At 42.6% G+C, this 20,918-nt stretch overlaps 1 protein-coding gene across 3 annotated transcripts in view; it reads right to left on the minus strand.

Annotated features, from left to right (window-relative positions):
- The window catches only part of NARS2 (asparaginyl-tRNA synthetase 2, mitochondrial), a 48,617-nt gene that overhangs the window by 24,345 nt on the left and 3,354 nt on the right, over positions 1–20,918 (minus strand). For all 3 annotated transcript variants that reach the window (XM_050972213.1, XM_050972204.1, XM_030234195.2), the window contains exons 3-6: positions 20,430–20,550; positions 19,622–19,762; positions 16,501–16,581; positions 8,794–8,894 (exon numbers count right to left, since the gene is read on the minus strand). In XM_050972213.1, the coding sequence (XP_050828170.1) occupies positions 8,794–8,894; positions 16,501–16,581; positions 19,622–19,762; positions 20,430–20,550 (444 nt within the window). The remainder of the gene's footprint in view (positions 1–8,793; positions 8,895–16,500; positions 16,582–19,621; positions 19,763–20,429; positions 20,551–20,918) is intronic.

Consider the following 20,918-nt stretch of genomic DNA (forward strand, 5'->3'; position numbering starts at 1 on the left):
CTTTTAATTAAACTCATGTAATGTTTGTAGGCCTCGGCGTCTCTGCCTTACTGGCAACTTTTATGGTGCAAGCCAAATAGAATTAATTGTGCTGATGGTTCCCAAGCCAGGAATGGATTGTGCTCCTTTTCTGAGCCAGGACTCCACGCTGCTACCGAGGTAATAAAGACTTACTTGTGCTGTCGAACCAAGGGCATATAACTCTGAACAAGGCTATTAATCAAGAAGATGCAATCCCTGCACAGTCAGCTTACAACCAATGCCAAGGTCACACCACACAGTAGTGACACAGCTGGAGGCAGAAGCTGGCTCCTGTGACTCAGGGCTAAGCACTAAACCACACCAGTACACACAGGGAGCAAATATATTTCTCAAAACTTCATCACCCCCGTGATTTCTACTGTAAGCCATAAAAATACACTACCAGCATGGCCAAGGGGGAAGAATTCATTCTCATGGTGCCCTTGCTGTAACTCCAAAATACAGCACGTGCCTATGTAAACAAAAATATATTGATTACTCTGGCAAGATCTGCAGGGCGAGTTAAGCTGAACAGTGACTTGTGCCAAATCTCATCTTTGGCCATGCTAAATGACCACAGCGTGTACCCCTTCAACACAGTGTGTTCCCCTGCACCCTAATCCACCAACCCCTCCCTGCCATACACACATTAAAATCTAGATTGCAAGAAAATCTAGAAACAATAACTTCTAATCCAAATACAAAACAACACGTGATGTCAGCAGAGGAGAAATCCTCAGCAAGGTGACCCTGAAGCCCAGGAGTTTATCTACCCATTGTCCTTTCTCTTAGGAAGAGAAGAAGCTAATAAAGTGAGCCATCTGATTTAATTCCATTCTGTCCTGGCATGACCATATTAATTGTGAGCATGGAGGACCTACCTGCTCCACTGAAATAAGCAGGTGACTTTGCTCAGCTGTCAGGATGCACCAGCTAGCTGCAGCACCTGACCTGAACGTGAATGGGATTTTTCAGGAATGCTGAAATTTGTATTTTGAAAGAAGCTCTGGCCCTGTGCACAAAACCACATACACAGGCAACCATTCAAAATATCAGCCTAATGCTTTCTGGGTCTAGTTTTTGGAGGAGCTGGAAGCCCAGAGCTCCTAATGATGAAAGTGAGGTACAGATGCCCAGAAGTGGAGACAAGAGGCAGATTATTTTAAATCCTTGAGCTAGGTAGACTGTGATAAAAAATACTTGTCAGAGTTGCACAGAAATATCTGGGTTTTAACCTCAGTGCAAAAATAATACTCCCATTACTGTTGTCTGATGGTTTGCATTCGGCCCAATGAAAATATATATTTCAGTTGAAAAGGCAGCAGAAGACGCTGAATTTTACCCAGAAAAATGAGTTTTTAAAGACTCCTCACAGGCCATTACTGCTCGCCCTCTGGGGAAATGCGGAGGAGAAAAGCTGCATCTTGACAAGGACTTTTGTATGTGAGGCTCAGGCCTGGGCAGCAGAGCTGGTGTGCTGAGTGCTGAGGTTTTGGCTCTTGCTGCGACGAGATGGGACTGTACTTCCTTTTGTAAGCAGCCAAAAATAAATACATAAATTAAAAAAAAAAAAAAAAAAAAAGCTGTCTAAGTTCCCAGACAGGGACTGGGAAGTGCCAACTTCCCCCTGCAGCCAGTCAGAGTGAAGCAATGCAGCAGCTTCTCTCGCTGCAACTTCCAAAGGGCAGGGATCCATGATGCCCGCGAGGCTGCATGTGCACAGCACCCTCCTGCCACGCTCCAGGACCTGCTCTCCCCTTGCCACAGCCTCTGCTCCAGCTTCAGCGGCACAAAACAGAAGATGGCACAAGGATCCTTCCCAGGCCATCCCCCTCTGCTTGAATATGGTCCAGGCACACTCGAGTAATTAACAACAAAGTGACCCATATACCCTAATGATCTGGCGAAGCACCCACAAGTTTGTTTATTAACCCTCACAGCAGAGCTGGACACTGGATTGTTAGCCTACAGATGGCAGGAGAATACAGGAAAACTGAGACAAAGGACATTAAGAGTTACTCAGAGCCATACAAGTCATCTGCTCCAGGCTCAAAGACCTCATCAGCCTGGGTCCTCCACCCTTCTATGCAACAGTGTTGTACTTCATCGTCAGTGGAGTCTTGCTTTGTCCTAGTTTTGACAGTATTGTTTCTAATTCAAGTCAATAAAATGACCGATTAGTAGTGAAAACTCAGGCTGGGTTGATGAAAGCTACCAGAGTAGTTGAGGATTTATTCAAATAATAATATCCTGTGCTCTAGCTAACAGACATATTCTACACAGGAGCAATACAAAATGTCCCAGAGATTTAAACAAAACAGGTAGCTAAGATATTTTTCAAATTTAATCATCCCATTGACTCCTACTCCAAAGCATTAAAATACGCTACCAACATGTTGGAAGGGAACAACTGGGTTAAATCTTTTTCCGTTCAAAGTGGAAAAAAATCCATGTTCTTTAAAAAATGCATTATAACAGCCAGGAAGAGGATAATTATTTTTTTCATTTTTCAGATGAACATTGGTTTTATGAACTCGGCAAGTATCAATTACAACACGAAAAAGCATAAGCGGGTGCATTACTGAACAAAGGGAGTAATGGTTCAGGCCACATTCCAAAGTTTGGGTGTAACTATTTAAAACCTCCAAAGCCTCAAATTCTACAGTAACCAAATGAAGTAAGCAACTGTATCCAAAGAATTACTATAATCCATATAAAATACAACATGTTTCAGCTGACTACAACACGTGCCTATATTCTATTCTACTTCAGTACAATGGCAGCAAATTGAAGAACTTCAGGGCATGTGCTAAAGGATTTGTGCATCTATTTCAAGGAAAGCTGTGGAAGCAAATAGGGATGAAGCTGCCTGACTTCACATCTCATCCTGGAGCCACCTCCTGAGGCTTAGAGACTCCTTGAGAAGCAGGAGCTACAACCTGGACACAAGGCAGGTTCATGCTCTTGTAGGGTATTAAGTCTGCCACAGTGTTGCTTTGCCATTGATGGTCAGCTGAGCTGCCCAAAGGCTTCTTGCTTGCCTCAGTCACAAAATAAAATAAGTTTCCAGGAGTCACCACAAACGTGGCTACTATGGCACAGTAACATGCGGGCAGAGGGTTGTGACAGCCAGTACTGTCACTCACAAAGCCACAGCTTCTTAAACCCCTGCAGCTCTCACAGCGTTGTCCAGGCACACAGATGCAGTGGAGCTGCAAGGCCCCCCACACACGTGGATGCTGGGCTCTCCTGCCACAGACCCTACAGCACCTACCACTGACTGGAATAGGGACCATGAGGTATTCAGAGAAGGAAAAGGGACTATGCACTGGATTCAAGACAGAAACACACTGGTTCAACTTGGTTTACTCATAAAATGAGGACCAAAAATTTCAGGACACCTTTCACCAGATGAGCATAAAACTGGCTCTTCTCTTGCTCCCTGCACTTGATTTTTACAGCAAGGCCATGACACAAAGAACACATAGTCCAAGACTGCAGGGACTGCATTCAGCCCTTCATGTGAGGATCCCAGAACATGGCTGAACTGCGGCTAACCTCAGCACACACTCCCCAAGCACACTCCAGATTTCCTGCTTACCCTCCCCAAAAGGTGGAGAGGAAAAAAGACCAACAGGATATCCATGTGGACTGTAAAGCTCCAACTAGCCAAGCAACTCTAGACTCACTGTTGTACCTACAGAGCTCATGAATCTGGCCTCCCAGTAATACAAAGTCATTAACAATCACTGCAGCAGTCATGAACCAGACTGAAGTATGCAGTAATTGATTAAAACCAGACATGTCACGGTTGCTTTTTATAGATCCAATTAAGTGTCAGCCTAATTAATGGAAGTTAGTGCACTAATTATAAGAGTCTGCGTTATGACTCAGACTCAAACAAATGTTGTGCAAGAAATGTCAGAAATTTTTTTTCAGACATCCAAGATAAATAATTACACTTATTTTTGTTACTTCTTAGCAACAGGAATGTTATACAACTGGACATCATTCCTGCAGCTGCATTCAGAAGAATTTAAAATTGTACAGTGTAGAGCAAATATTTGTTTAAAGACAATGTAATCTGTGTCATCATTAGCAAGTCATTTTGGAATCAAATTTTAAGAGTGTGTGTTGCCAGACTGCTGAGAATGAAGCCTATTTTATGGAAGGCAGCCTCAAACACATCTCTTTTGAGCTCTGCATTGTTTTCTTGAACATCAAAATGACAGCTCTCTCTCATTCTCCAACCTCCATGCTTTGAAAAACACTGAAGCACTGGCATTTTTAAAGTGAAATCAGTGTGATTTTAGTACCTCCTGCAAACAACAGGAAATTCACTGAGAGTTCAGCTCTCTACAAACTCAGGCAGACACAGCCAAAATAGTCTGGATGACTGAAATGCTTTTTAGATCCTCTCTGCAACCTGCAAAACCAGTTGTAGGATTGCAAAGAACATCTGGATTAGGCAGAAGAGCAGCAGAATAGATGATGGTTTAGCAATCAAGGAGATGTGCTTGAGGAGAGAGGGATTAATAATGCTGCATCTAAACCAAGTTTGATAAGTACATGTTAGCAGGCAGAAGTCTGAATGAAAGGCTGAGATTTTAAGTTAGCAGGAAAAAACAAGTCCTGGGGATGCTGAACTGAAATTGAGCTAGAGAGATAATTCACCAAGATGGTATTGTGCCTGAAATAGGTGGAGAGGACAATGAGAACAAAGGCAAGAAAAAAACTTTGAAGAAGAAAATTACTTGGGCTGGAAGGGACTTCAGGAGGTCATTGGTTCAGTCTTCTGTTCAAAGCAGGGTCAGCAAGAAGGCCAGACCAGCTCAAGGCTCCACCTAGCTGTGTTTCTGATGAAGAGCACACAGTTTTTCTCATAAATCTTTTTCAATGCTCAACTGATTTCTCCATTATTTTCCTCCCTATGTCCACTGGGAACTTCACTTTTCTCAGCTTATCCCTACTGCTTCTTGTCCTCCTGTCATTCACCACTGCAAAGAGTGGGTCTGTCTTTGGAGAACCTCCTTGCAGGTCCTAACAGGCTGCTATTAGGTTGCCCCTCAGCCTTTTACCCATTTGCAGGGAACTTCAACACAATGTGAGATGAACAAGAAAAGAGAAACCTAATGATGGCCTGATAAGAGAGAAAAGAAACAGGGTTAAGGAGGGCAAGGAATGATGAGATAACTTATGCTGCCAGTTAGGGAGGGGATAGCTCCCAGAAGTTTTAAGAAAAGCAATTTTATTTGAGCTCATGATGCAAAAGGCAGAACAGACAGGGCCTGGGATGAAATGTGGCACAAGGGAAAAACACTGATGTTAAACTATTAACAAGAAGGGCTGAAAACAGAGGAGGTATAGCCTGTGGGAAAGGAGAATAAAAAAAATTACTGCAGCCAGTGAGCTGTTACTTCTTGACAACAAATGGCTTTGGCTGTCTCCAGCATGGTTCTGAATCATCTTCAGCTGTCACAAACCCTCCAACCCAGTTCAGGTCCCCAAGGGGGCCTTTGTCCTCACAATAGGATCTGGGGGCAAGGAAATACCACATGGACTTCACAGCAAACCAATGACATTTCAAACCAGATCCAGGGACACAGACAGCCCTACACTTGTACCACGCACACTGGCTACTGACTCATCGGCAACTGAGGAGACCGAAGGGGAGAGCTCTATTACTGAATAAAGACTTCTCTGGAGACCTTAAAAAGCCCATGGATTTACAGCAGCTGCCAATGACTCAGACATGCTGAGCAGACAACCTAGCTGCCATCACTGCTAAGATGAGGCCCAATGAAATGAGAAGTTGTGCCAAGTAGGCCGTTCGTGTCACACTGAGAGACAAGATGAACTCCCCTGACCTTGCCTTCAGGAGCAAGCACACACAGCACAGCAGACGGTCAATAAACGCAGGGACATCTCTCTTCCCACTTTTCCTCAAAGAAAAAACTCACCAACTATAAATGGCTCATCAGGAATAGCATCCAAAGCAATGCTGCCATGAAACAGAGCCCTGGACAACAGACAAGCATGGGCATTCAGGTCTGCAGATAAACTCTCTGCAATGACACAGAAGATGTGATTCCAGACTCATCTGGTAAGTCTCCTCCATCCCTCCCTTTCCAGCCTTTTCCAGCCACAGCTTGGAGGTTGCTCATGAGCTCTGTAAAGCTAAAAGCTAACCCCAAAATTACATGACTGCCTACTTGACCTTCTGCTCCCCTTCTACATACGCCTCTCCAAGGAAAAATTCCTACCTGCCTCTCACACCTATCCTGCTCCACCTCTACTTTCTAATGGACTTATGCAGGTCCTGTCCTTATCCCAGGTCTTACAAGTCACAGGAGAATATGGGTCAAGACTGGATGGGGAAGGTTCTCCTCAGCATTTCTAACTCAGTCTCCTCCCACAAACTCTCAGGAACAAAGTGTTCTTGAGAGCCTTAAGACTGCAACACACAACATTATATTTAAGCTAAAGGTAATTTCTGAAGATAAGATAATTTTATAGGCATGAAGAATTTAGTCTGGCTAAAACAAAGGGTAAATTTCATGGAATCAAATCCAAAACAGATAAATCTTTGCTGTTTTACCTGATTTGTTTATTGGGAAGACCAGAATATTTCCATTTTGGAGGTGGAAAACTCAATTTTTACTACTCTAAGACTAAGGGTGAAAGTGTCAAGTCTGCCAGAGAGAGAGTTCTCTTTCAAAATGGGTTTGGTCTTCATCTACACTGAATTTTCCAAATAAATTAACTAAATTAGTACATTGAGTAGCTGGCATGAAATCAGCACAACAGCCCTTATCTGAAGGCACATTTTTCTGAGCAGTTGCAATGTGGATTCTCCTCAGACATGGTACTTCAGCCAAATCACTGCTGGCCAGCTGATACTGCTGGACTGCTGATAGAGCCTGTCAGAGACCTGATCTCAGGCAGGTAGCACTGCAGTTGTTTGCCATGTACCAAGGGGGGGCTCATAATGAACTTATGGTGACTTAAAAAACACTTTTAAAGTGATCAGTTACTGTAGAATGGAAGCCTTCTGAAAATGGGAGGGATAAAATCCTAGCTTTGGAAAATGTGAACTTTAAAGATTGGCCTTTTCATCTGGGAGTTCTGACCTGTATTTCTAATAGTGTTTGCTGTCCATGCCTCATATGCAATGTAGATAATAAGTGCTGGAGTTTTTTTATGCAATCACTGTAGCACAGTTTATTGGCTGCTGATAAATAGCTGCAGTGAAATTGTTCAAAGGGCAATTATTGCATACAAATCAAAACATATAAATTTTTTCAGAAATCTCTTTTCTGCCTGGTTTGTTCTCCCTGAGTGGCATGGTCTCTTCTCAGACCAGCTAAATGTCTACAATATGCTGAAATAACTCAAGCTAGACATTCTTGATAGACAGGGTGCTTCTCACACGGTGCCCTGCCTGCTGTGGCCAAAGCACAGGTCACCCACAGGTCACCTGGCAGCAGATATTAGCTGGGTCATCTCAGATATTAGCTGGGGAAAGTTAATGACCAAGAGGTTTGTTTAACTGAAGGGGGGGAGATTTTGGTCCCTGGAAGATGGGATGGCATGAGTTTGTATGTGTTAAACTTAATTGACTGTCCACAGGTTGTGATCTTTACGGAAAGATGTAATTCCACAATTCAAGTAAGTCCAAAGAAAGAATGTGGATTCTAATGATCAACCTGAAATACAATCTCACTCTATTACATCAGGCTGTACCCCTTAAATAGTACACAGCATGCTCTAAGATAAAGCTAAACTCAGCAGATTACTTGTCTGGTAAATACTTTTTCCATTGATATCACTCAGATGCACCTTGCTCTCTAAGGATGGATAAATAAAAAAATCAATGATCTTCAGCATGCAGTACATTACAGCTTCATGTTCCTATTTTACAGTATTGTGTTGTTCTTACAGACATTTGGAATAGATCTAGGGCCATCTAAATTTAGATGTGTTTATTCATAATGGAGCATAGCTGTTCTGGGAACCTGGTCCTTTTATTTTTACTTTATTTAAGTACTCTGAGTTTTTGAGGCCTGCAGCTCAAGTGGTATTGAATCCCTTCAGTCTACAAAAATAAATGAAGCTCTTCTAGATGCAAAAGCACTGTACCAATACATCACACAGCATTAACTCTCTAGATGCTGTGAGCCCCTCCAGAGCACAGAATCATTGAATGGTTTCAGAAGTGACCCCAAAGACAATGTTGTTCTAACTCCCTGGCCATGGGCAGGGACATCTTTCATTACCCCAGGTTGCTCAGGGCCCCACCCAACCTGGCCTTGAACACATCCAGGGTGGGGCATCCATCCTTGGATGTGTTCAAGTTTCTCTGGTAAATGTGTGCCAGTGCCCCACCACCCTCAAGTAAAGAATTGCTTCCTAATATCCAATTCAAACCTTTCCTCTCTCAATCTGAAGCTATCCCCCCTTGCCCTGTCACTCCATGCTCTTGTCCAAAGCCTCTCCTGAGTTCTCTTGTAGCCCCTTAAGTACTGGAAGGTGCTATAAGGTCTCCCTGGAGCCTTCTCTTCTCCAAGCTGAACAATCCCAGCTCTCTCAGCCTGTGTCCACACAAGAGGTGCTCCAGCCCTCTCTCTAGGCTGCCCTCTCAGCAACCCATCATCCAGCCACTGCCACTCAGTCCATTTCAGGCAGATAACCATGGCAGATACCTGATGGATACCAAAATTACCAGCTGGGAACATCCCACAGACAAAGACGAAAACTTCTAATTTTGCTCACCCTGCCATTACTTCCAAATGGAGCTGGCCAGAAACTGTCAGGAAGGCAGGCACATTGAAGAAATGGCTCTTCTCCACAGACTCCTTTGCCTCTCTTGATGTCTGTAACAATGAGGAACAAGTCAGACCATTGGTGTTTAAATAAAAAGCACAGCACGCGGCTTATTTTCCCTCTTTTCAAAGCATCAATTTTCACTTTCCTACCAAGATGAACAGAGAGGAGGAAGAGAAGAATCTCTGTCATTTGTAGTTTGAAGCTTCATACAGCATTGCCTTCAAAATTCAATTTCAAGCCTGATGAGAAAATGGAGGAGTGTTTTCTGTGTCAGCCCCACTGACTTGCAGAAAAAACTTTAAACACGGCGTTATTTTCTTTTCACAGGGAAATGAATTTGTTTCCACTGGAAAAAGACAAACAGGAAAAAAAAAAGGCAATGCAATATCCTCTTAAGATTTGTTACTCAGTCTTCAAAAATATCTCAATTGAAACAATATTAATTTGGAGACATCACAGCTTACATATTATATAGGCAGTGAAAAATAAACTATGTTTCATTTCAGCTTTTGCATGCTTTTTTCAGGTCATCAGATATTTTAAGTATAAAAATCTACAAGTAATAAAAAATTTAACAAGTTCAGTGTTCCATTATGAAAAACCTCAAAAGAAGAAAAAAGTTCCAAGAGACAATAGGCACAGTTTTTAAAAAAGACACACAAAAATTCATCTGAAAACAATAATAACCTTTAATATTTACGGTGGGTGTCAAGCACTAGAACAGGTTGTCCAGAGAGGCTGTAGTCTCCATCTGGGGAGATATAAAAAACTCAGCAGCAGAGTACTGGACAACTTGCTCCAGCTGACCCTGTTTGAGCACAGTGAGATGGATTAGATGATCTCTAGAGGTCGCAACTCAGTGACTTTGAAAGAAACATGAAGATAAATGATACTGAGTTTCAACATCTTGTATATTTCAATGTCACCCCTAAACTTTGGAGGAGCCAAAGGTTCAGGAGAAAAACAGAACGAAACTTCAAAGCTAATCTGAGGTCTGGCTGATCTACATTCACTTCCAAACAAAGACTTTCTTCTGAAATAAGTTTGAAATACCCAAGGTGTACCTCCTAGGAGTCATGCTAAGTGTTTCTAGTTCAGCTAAGTACACCACTGCCTCCAGCCACCCCACTGTCCAACTTGCTCTTGTCACAGGGAGCCTTGTTCTCCAGCCTTTGATAGCCTACAACCTGCCATTTTTCTCTTATGAGCTTGAAGGTGTTGCTTTTGTTCTCAAAAAGCTCTGCTGCTCATCACAAAGATAAAACAGTGACTTCCAAAAACCTCAGATCACAAGGCAGTTTTATCTCTTCACAGCATCACACTGAAGAAAAGAGCAAGCTTGCCTTGTTCCACAGAGATCAATGAAAATATGACAATTTGTGGCTCTAACCCCAGGAATGCTTCCTTTGTTTCAGAGGTTTTGTGGTTCTAAAAAAACCAAACACCAAACTCTGAGGATGCAGAAGCAGGTCCCTACTGTTTTCATCAAATAAACCCAGAGTGTTTGCTCAAAAACAATAAGGATATTAATAAACATCAAACATTCACATAGTGCAGCCCCAGAACCAGGGCCAGAACACTAAAGAGCCATGGTTTCTGGTTTCTCTTTTCCTGTAAGCTTAGTTCAGACATTCCTTGTTTCACCAGTGAAAAATGCCACCTAATCCTGTAAGATGCAACTTCTAAACAACGAGAAAGAGACAAATTAGAAGCAAGAAAAGAACAAGAAATCAGCCACAAAATCTCAGTGCTTCACCCCAGATCCGCAAACAGGATACAACTGTCTCCAGGAGCTGGGGCCTGGTTTATTTACAATGACTTTGTGTAATTTTTCATTCTCCAAATCAGATGTGATCTCAGAGAGACATAAGGAAAAAAGAAACACAGTAAGTGACTAGATAAAGTGAGACAATCTACAACTCAAGTGGGCTCCTGAAAATCTACAGCCTGTTTGAGAGGTCACTGAGAGACCCCAAGATGTTTCTCTACATTGTGAGCAGCTCCTGAATGTCTTCTGACAGAAGGTGAAGAGTAAACATGGCAGTATTTAGATTAAATGTTACTGCCCCATCACCATCTGATCACCTCCCCTCTCCACAGCTGCCCACTTGCTCTCTCTCATCCTAAGGCACAATACTCAATAGAATGGGTACAACACCGCTCATGCAGAAAACTTTTCTATGCAGGAAAAATTAAATACCTTCCTTTTTATTCAGAAGGGACACCTTCAGCAAGGGGATATTCCAAAATTAGCAGCTGCACATTTCACAGGTACAAGTATCAGCTCATCCACTGGAGATGATTCCTCCACTTCACACATTTGAGCACAGGCCAATATTCCCAAGTGCCTGTGCCCCAGATTCATGCTCAGGCTTTTAGATCAAGATGGCTTCTTTATTATATGAAACCACAGCCACTGGTACAAGACAAACAAAAGGTAGGGAACACTATCCCTTCACTGCTGACACTGGGTGAGACTGGTTTTCATGTTCATGACCAACAAAATGAAGCAACAAAACTGTGGTGCTTTTACTTTAATTAGATGGACGCTTCTCCCAGTTCCCAATCCCAAAACACGGACTTGATAAAAGATTAGGAGGGGAATTATGGGTTTTCTTTCAAGCTCTTTCCATCCCAGAGTCGAAAACTACCCAAATTACAATGGGGGGAAAGGGAGAGAGAATCTGTATTGGTGTCTCAGAGTAAATGTGCTATAAACATGCTAGTATTTGACATCAACTTCAAAGGCTTTTTATTCTCCTTCTAAATACAAGAACAACTGGATTTAGTACCTGTTTTGTTCTCCATCTCCTCAAATGTCTAATGATTTAATTTAAACTTATTCCCTTTGATGTCAGTCTTGTATTAGCTTCTCCTTGAGGCAATTAGCTTCAGGAGAGTACAAACTGTTTGATTCTGTCTAACACTCTATGCAAGCCAAAAGCATGAAGGGATCAGAGAAGACTTGAAAAGCTCACAGAAATCATTGCTGTAGCTCTAGCCCAGGCCCACACCACCAAGCTGCTGCAGCTTCCCAGAAACACATCTTTAATCCAGATTTGCCCTCTGTGACACCCCATTATAAACATGATTGCATTTTCCTTTTAGACAACCCCTGCAAAATTCCTAACTTCTAAGAAGTCCTCCTTGCAATTCCAGTCCTAATTCTGACCAGCTGGACTTGCACTGAGCAATAGCAGCTGGTTCTGCTGAGACACACATCACATAAATATGTACTGGAATGCATAACATCTCATAAATACGGACTGGACAGGCAGATATGAATCAGGTAGAAATGAGGACAAACTGGGAGAGCTAGAACATGAAAAAGCCAGACATCCCTCAGCTCAAGTCCAGCTTACCCTGATCCCTGCCAAGCACTTCTCTGAAGTACCAATCTCCCAGGAACTGGCTGCCTCCCAGGCCATCACACATCTCTAAAAGGACAAACACCTTACAGACACTAATACTGTTGTGTTTAACTGTGATCCTCCCCTGCAGATCACAGCTTTCTTTGGTGGTGACAAGGATATTTTTCAATAGTACTAAAGAGATGGTAGGAGTAAGTTTCTGCATCTTCAGCAGCAGGTATGTATTGCTGGTGCCACAGCTGGCACAGCCACAAACTTGCACCTTCAGGAACCTAAAAAATTTGTCATTCACTCCTGTGAGCAAGGGGCAAAAAAACCCTGAAAGCCCAACACCCTACAATCTCCAGATGCATTTTAGAGAAGAACTATACCTGGACAGCTCTTCAGGTTTACAGTAAATATCCTTTCAAGTAATGAAATGGCCTGATCCAGACCCTGGGTTCAGCCAGACACCATCCAGGTGCCATGAGGTGCATGGGAAGAGACAAGCCTCACACAGAGCACATTTTACCTCTGCTGGAGCCGACAGGTTGAGTGCAGCACTCCTTACATGTGGAGAGTGGTCCCAGGAAGGAATATGGCCACAGGCAATAAAATTGCATGTGAGATTTACTTTAAGGAGCTGTGAATGCATGATACAGCTGTTATGCTTTGGAATTCACTGCATACTGAGTTCCCTTAAAAGGCTGCAGCTGGGCAGCAGGGAAAGTGGCTGTGGAGACCCACACTGAACCAGCTGGAGTGTCCTGGGCCAGACAGGCTCTTACAGAGCACTGAGAAGCCTCCACCTTCTCCACATCAGCTGAAAGCAGCCATACAAAGAAAATTTTCCAGGGAGCAAAGTGGAAAAGAGAGCTAGAGACTCAGAGAACAGGGAGTCTTCAATACTGCAGACAGAGTGGGAGGCTACTGAAAATAGCAGGGAACAGACATGCAGCTGGGTCACAGGACAAAAGTATGGCAAATTTCTTAGGACACAGCCAGAGAAGGCAACTGGGTAAAGTTTCTTGCAACATAAAAAGCTGCTAAGAATTCTGGACTTCAGAAGAAATAAATGAGAAAAATAAGAAAAAAAAAAGGAAAAAACCCAAAAAAGCAAGGAAAAAATCTGTGCTGAAGTGTAGGTTCTAAAACTGCTGGTACAGGGAAATTATTTTCAGATTAAAATAGAAAAAGGTCTAACTGCCCCTGCTGATCTGCATTCTCCCTATTTCAAGAATTACCTCATTCTCCTTTGGATGATACTAAAACACTGCTTTCTACAGTCAAAAGTCTTCTAGTATTTTCAATATATTTACTTTAAAGAAAGAAGCACAAACAAGATGCTTTCTCCTCCACATGCTCCCACTACAGGAAGACACTGTCAACAGTGCAGAAAGCCACAAGATGGTGTTGCTGATGTGGGTTAAGGGCTGCCTAGCAGTCTTCACACTTCTGGCAGTTTCTCCTCAAGCCTATACTTTTCAGGTGGAGAAGTTTCCTCTGGAGTTGCTATCACCTTCTGACTTATTTATTCTTTAAAATGTCCTCTGCTTACTGCACTCTTTTCACCATTACAGCACTTAATTTTAAAAACATTTAGTTGATTTGGCCAGCAGAGAGGGAATATGGATTCTCCCCCATCCAAAGTCCTAATATGACAGCATCCCAGCCAAAGTCATGTTCAGACTAATGAGTACATCCAAAACCAAACAAAGATAATGAGGAAGCTGAACATATAAACAAACACAAATCCTACAGGATTAAGAGTTTTGGGAATCGAATACCACATTTCAAAAAGCTTTTTCATTCTAAGTTCAGATATATTTTCCCCCATTTTCTCAAATCACATGTAAAAACATATTCCTACTCTCTTCACTTTCCATCACTTCAAAAGAATGCACAGGCCTGAGCAGCCATCAACTGTTAGTCAGAGGATTAAAACTGTGATAGTAAGAGAAAACAGCTATTTAAAGACAATAGTTCACAGTGGGTACAAAAAAAAAGCAGTCTCTACTTGGGTCCTAAAGGCTATTCAACTAAAGTTTTCCACTTACTCCACCTGCAGCAGGTCAGCTAAACTGGTGAGACTTAGTTCTGTACACTGCCCAAGGGAGCAAAAAAAAAAAAAAAACAAAAAACAAAACAAGACAAAACAAAAAAAGGCAACAAACCCAAAAGGCAGAAAAACCCCAACCTGTTAACAGCAACTGTATTGCAACTACTACAAATTCAGGAGTAATAGGACATCAATTCTGGTTGCAGCTAGAAGATAGGTCTTAAAACGTAAGGAACAGGATTTAAATATTTTTTGAAACTGAAGAATCAAATTTGAAGGTTGTTTTCATTAACTCCCATCACCAGAAATCTTAGCTCCTCCTCAAATATAAGAGGAACACGTATTTATATTCTCCCTTGTCCAGCTGAAACAGTGAATGACAGGCTAATTAAAAAGAGACTGAATATAGCAGACAAGAATGTCTTGATAGTTGGTTTGGTAAAAAGCACATGAGGATTCAGGGCTTTGCTACAAACACCATACCTTTATTACTATGTCTGACACTTTTCTTTCACTCTTATTTTGTGTCTGACAGCATCATAAACATGGCCCAAGGCAGGCTAATCTTCTCCATGTTTTCACTGTCAAAAAAACAGTATCACTGCTCCAGTGGAGTGACATGACTACAGCAGGATAGCAGGAAGCCTTAGAACTATGCTAGCCAGGACCAGTTGTGAATAGGGCTTGGCAGAAACAAAACTAAGTCCTAAATGAAGCCAGACAGTGAAGCTGTAATCAAAGAAAAAACAGGACATCAGGGAGAACTCTCATCTTCCCAGCAGCAAGTGGGTTTGTGAATTCCTTCCTTTATGGCACAGGCCATTTAATGGGGTCTGACTTGGCACCTAGTGCACACCTTTCAAGCACAGCTGTAGTTACATTTCTCCAAGACAGGTATTATTTGCACCTCAGCAATCCCACTGGAGAGGAGTAAAATATCCACCTTGAACCACAAATTTAGATAAGATTCAGTTTATACAAGTTTCAGGCTGACAGTTTAGCACCTCAATCAACATTTGCATCAGGGCTGCTGTCACTACCAGCCACCTACGCTGGAGTCCTGCATCCTCTACAGCTTTCAAGTGGATACAATTTGTACCGAAGACGCAATACACTGTACAGCTGCAAACTGCATAATGTTCCCATCATTAAGTGTCACTTGTTTTCACGTCTTAATTTGCATGCAACAGCCTGGAGTGAACCTTGGGTAGCATTAAGGCATCTCAATTAAACGGGAACAATTTAGTTTAGCTAATCAACCCTATTGTCACAGCGAGCAAAACGCTGAGCCACATGTACTGGACTGGAAGGGAATCACCAGTAGCACAGGTTAGACCTTGAGATCCTGGAGAACAAGCAGACAGAAGCTGTTTTGGTCATGAGGCTGTGCAGAGTGGAAGACACGATGTCACAGCAATTAACTGCTACCTCAACAATTCTTCTTTTGCTTACAGATGAATCACCAGCAAAGCTGGAGCCAATATGCATAGGAGCCAATGGATGCCGTTGTTTGAGACAGAAGACTGAATTTCAGATACAGAAGGATAAAAGGCAGTGGAATTCTGTACGATTAATGACTGTGGGGTCAGGAATCATGAGAAATCTGTGGGGGAGATCTTAGTGGTTATGGCTGTGTTTCAGTTTCACAGGAGGTTCTGACCCATGATGTGAAGTACTCTTATAACAACAGATTGTGGCAGTAATTTGGTGGTTATGGGGAGGCCTGACAATATTGGGGGAGAATTCCAACATACAACAAGAGCAGCTTGTAGGGAGGAACCTGTATGTACACCCTGGTGAAAAGGAGATTAATCATATTATCTCCTGATTAATAATATTCTTTGTTTCAAAGCTAAGAAATACTTAAGTGTAGTAGTCTGTCCTGAATGACCCATCCCATCTCTTGGGCTCTTATGATCACATCATTCTTTTTACTAAGATGTCCCACCTCCCTCCATTATTCTTTGCAAATTTTTCCACAGCACCAGGAATAAAACTACCTCAATAGTACAAAAGGTGCTGATTAATGCACAAAATAGCAATAAAATAAAAGATAATGTACCTGTTTAACTGTCTAAATTATTAGTTGAAACAAAGGATTGCTATATTAAGAAAAAAAATCACAGAAGTACATAAAAGGGTTTATGAAGATAAATATTTCCTCTAACCTTTATTAACTCCAGAACTGCTTTGGAAAAAAAAACAAAAAGCAAACCAAAACATACTTTATGCAACCCAACTTACCTCAATTTGAAAGAGTTCCCCAGCACCTTCACAGTCATTGGATGTAATTATGGGGGTATGAATATGCACATATCCATTATCCTGGAACAGACAGCACAGCAAAGTTAACAAGCTGTCACCCTGAAGGGTGACATCATGCAGCACACATAACTAGGCCATTAGCCCCCAGCCAGGACAGCACATGTAGTCTTTTGGGCAGCGTCTGCCTTACAGGGACAGATGACAAACTAAATGCTACCATGATTTACACATCAGTGTTTGCTACCTGTGTGTTTTCCTCCAGGTTTCAAACCCAAAAGAGATTTGTGTCATTACTATGAGGTTTTTTTGCAATGGCCTGTTTCTACACGATTCCATTTTCTTCTAACTTCCTTCAGCATTTTTATAGTTTTGGGCAGTTTCAATCAAATTCACCCCTAAAACCTCAACACCTTGTTTCTTTCAGCTTTTTGGAAGGCAGTGGTAGGCAAAGGACACACATGATGCAGTCTTGCATCTTAGTTCTAAGATACTGAAGTCAAGCTGATTTTAAGAGAAGGGCATACCCTGGCTTGGTCATGTTCTAGGTACCTGCAGAATTACACATTCATGTAATAGTTCATAAATCCAGCAGAGGCCTCTGAAACCAGTAGGGCTGAATGCAGAGAGCCCCTGTTCTCTGGATTCTCTGCAGTGCAGCCATAGGCTTTTAAAACAGCTGCAACCCAATATTCAGGGGATGGATACATCTCAGCTTCACAGCTTTTACCAGAACAATAGAATTGAGTCAGTCCATGAGAGGTCCTGGTCCTTACCACAGCTCCTAAAGGAACTAGGAAGACAGGAGTAGTATTTACTGCCCACTCTGAGAATCAAACTAAAATTTAATTTGGAACAAAAACCTCATATGGACACGCAATGCATTTTGTGGGAGTGCAGTAACACAACCAAGAGGGAGCAAAGTGCCTGCAGTCAGCTCTAGGCTACCTTGGTTACAGGTGCAAAGACCTCGGCTCCTTCGTGGGATCCAGTTACTGCACAGAAGGAAGTCTTGGATCCAGAGCTACTTGCTTTGCCTGGAGAAGAAAGTTTCAGTCTAGCAGTACAAAATGCAGGCCTCTGACACAGTTCACTGCATATTCAGAGCCCTGCTGTGGCCTCCCAGCTCTACAGGAGATGTTTGAAAATGCCTGAGCTCCTCATACAGTGGTAGCAGTTGCTGTAAAGAAGCACACTTCACATAGAAGATCCCTTACACACTTTGGAAAGTAATGCAAACTGCACAGATCTGAAATAGGAGAATCCCATAAAACCTCTTGGATAATTCCCCTTATAAAAGCTTCTAAAATAATTCAAGTTGCATTAAGTTCCAGGTTTGTGAGAGCCAGTAAAGTACAGAATGGAATTTGCCATTCTCAATGCAACTATCTTGCTGTGCCTAGGAACAATGTTCCTATCCCACGTGGACCACAATTATCAGAAGATTTAAAGAGGACATTTTGGCTTTCAACATCCAAACCAAAGGCACTTGGCACTAGTCATTCATTCGTGGAAATGAACAGGCTAAAAAAAGAGAGGCTTTTAAAGTTACAGAGAGTCTTGATAATTTTGTATATTCAAACAGCTCCACTTATTTTCTTCCACCATTAAGCTCCTTACAGTTTTGCCCAGTGAAAATGCTCAAATTATACTTGGTAGCTATGGTATGTTCTGACATTGTCAAGCTGGAAATTGCAATATTCTTGGGATGATGCAAGTGGTAATTTTAAGACTTCCCTCCATTAGAGACAGAATAAAACCACAGACATTCCTGGTGCTAGGAGAGTCCTCACACAAGCATTTGTAAATATCAGGACTGGGACCAAATCTTTCTTATTCCTTTAAAAATACCTTTAGTGTAGCTGCTGCTGCTAAATTGATGATAGAGTCTATTTTTTAATAGAGCTCTGCTCTTGAGCACTGTAAACAGGAAGGTATGTCAGAGCCTGAGCAGGAGCTGGCTTGGAGAAGCAAAGCCTGAATAAGGCGGTTTTGCACCTCGGCTGCCTGCGGTGTCCAGGTTTGGAAGCACAAATTGTTGTAGGCAATGCCATCTAGTGGCTCGACACCGGCACAGACTGATTCCCAACAGCGCTGGCTTCTGTCTTGGGAGCAGGCACAATCCTGAAACCAGCAGCTTTATCTGACACAGGACCCTCTACCCCACCCCAACAAAATCCACAAAATTCATGCAAACGCCATGCAATTCCACATAGGAAGTTCTCAGAGCAAGCAAGCTTTCTTTGCCATTGCAGGCAACAAAGACCAGCACACCTGGAACAAGAAATTCATCTCAACATTTCTAACCTGTCCCTTGGGCCACACAAATTATTATTATGTATGAATTTTGTGATCAGAATTATCTGAATGTGACTCTATTCTATCTAAAGCCAGCTTATCTAAACTAAAACATGTTTATTTACAGGAACAGCTTTAAAGAAAGGCTCAGGTGTGCTAGAGAACTTGCTACCTTTCTTTTTCTAGTCACACATGGTCTCTTTGTGACATCTGGCATCAGAGCCAATTCACTGCTCCCCTGCCTGCAAAAAGCCTGTGGTGTGCCCACAGCTTAAGAGTGACACATTCAGAAAACACAGGTGGCTCCCACCCATCAGTTCCAAATGCACCAGACCAGGAGTCTCCTAATGTCAGCCAACAGCGTCCACACAGACTTGTACTGCAGTAAGAGGCAAGAACTGAGAATAACATGAAGCTCTGAGTCAGTTTGTCTGTGTTCCTGCATCACAGATTTTCCCATGTGGGAGGAGGTTTCTGTCCAAGGACCAAAAGGTCACTGCAGAGGATGGGTTAAACAAGATCATATTATATGCTGTGTTCCAAAGACCACACACTTGCAGGCAATTATACTGCAACTCTGTGTAAGGGATAAATAACAGGAAATGGGTGGAAAGACACTGACAGGCCACAGATGCACTAACCTGGTCATAAGCAACAGTATGGCCAAGGCCCAGCCAGGCTCAGGCCTGGAAAGAAAACCACTGTGTGAAAATTCCATGTCATGCTCCTTCCCTCCTAACCTGCTCCCATAAAGCCAGCCTGGGTGGAGTGTTCTCCTAGAGAGGCTGGGTACAGAAGGGATTACCTGGAAGAAGGAGTGGATGCTGGCAGTGGCTTCGCTGCGGATTCGCAGGAGAGCACCCAGCGTGTTGTTCCTGCAGCGCAGGTGAGGGAACTGTCGGACATACTCCAGTGGGTGCCTCTCCTTCATTTTCAGGGGAAATGACTGAAAACAACAAGGAAATCAAAGAAAGAGGATGAGAACTTGGGAGTCCATGCAGTTTTACTGCTATTCACGGAATGCCATCTCTCCCTACTAAAACTCAATCACCATTACAGAGCACGGAAGAATTAGATGCGTTTGCCTACCTTTTCTGCTTATTTTGTCTATTTTACACTGCTTACAGCAGAGCAAGATCCATGAACACTAGAGGAAGTATTAGTATTCAAAACCACTCCACCTTTTGGATGTTGAGCCCCTCTGAAACCCAGCTGTTCACCTTACTGCTGCAACAGAAGCTGGTTCTGAACGTGCCTGTGGCAGATATGGCTCTTCCAGCTGCACAGCCTGGAGTGTCTGGCTAGTTCTACTGTTTGTCCAATTCATGGTAAGCCACCTGCACAGGCAAATGCTTCAGGGTGGGACAAAGGCATACTCCTAACTGTCAGCCTATGCACATTTTCCATGGAGAAATGGCTCTGTCACAGAAATGAGCTTTCATGGTGATCCAATGCTTCTCCTTTTACGCACCCTACAGACACTGCTGACAAATCAAAGTCTGCAGTACCACTCACACTTAAAGAAAATAGAGTTTCAAGCAAGCTTTGCTGGAAATTTGGACTTTCAAGAATTGATTTCCAGCAGTCCTACCCCTCCTGCTATAGTGACATACCCAAATATCACAAGGTCCCACCACATGAATGGTTTCAGCTTGCAGTTCCATGTTTTGCATCTTATGAGGACTTTTGACAAGCTTCCCTTGCACTTCCACTGCACTTCCATAAGTCAGGTCTCTAAGAAACAAAGAAAAAACAACAGCTTAACTAGGTGCTGATACAACTACATCCAGAAGACAGATTCCTGGTAATTTAGCTGGATTACTGAGGCTCACAAGAGATGCTCTAGCCATAGAGCTTAACTGACAAAATGAAAAATTATTAAATGCAGAGGCGGGAATGGGAAGAGATTCACAAAGCTACAGAAGAATTTAGGACTAGGCAGGAATGTTGGACAAGCAGGGAGAAAAGTGATAGGTTTTTATTAGAAGAGGCTCTTGGTGGAAACAAATGTGGTTGGTGAGTCCCTGGCACAGGGAAGAAGGCCTAAGCAGACCCCTCCAAGCACTGCTCAGCACATGCATTTCTCCAGTTATTTCAAATGG

The sequence above is a fragment of the Serinus canaria genome, chromosome 1, assembly GCF_022539315.1.
Source record: "Serinus canaria isolate serCan28SL12 chromosome 1, serCan2020, whole genome shotgun sequence".
Classification (NCBI taxonomy): Eukaryota; Metazoa; Chordata; class Aves; order Passeriformes; family Fringillidae; genus Serinus; species Serinus canaria.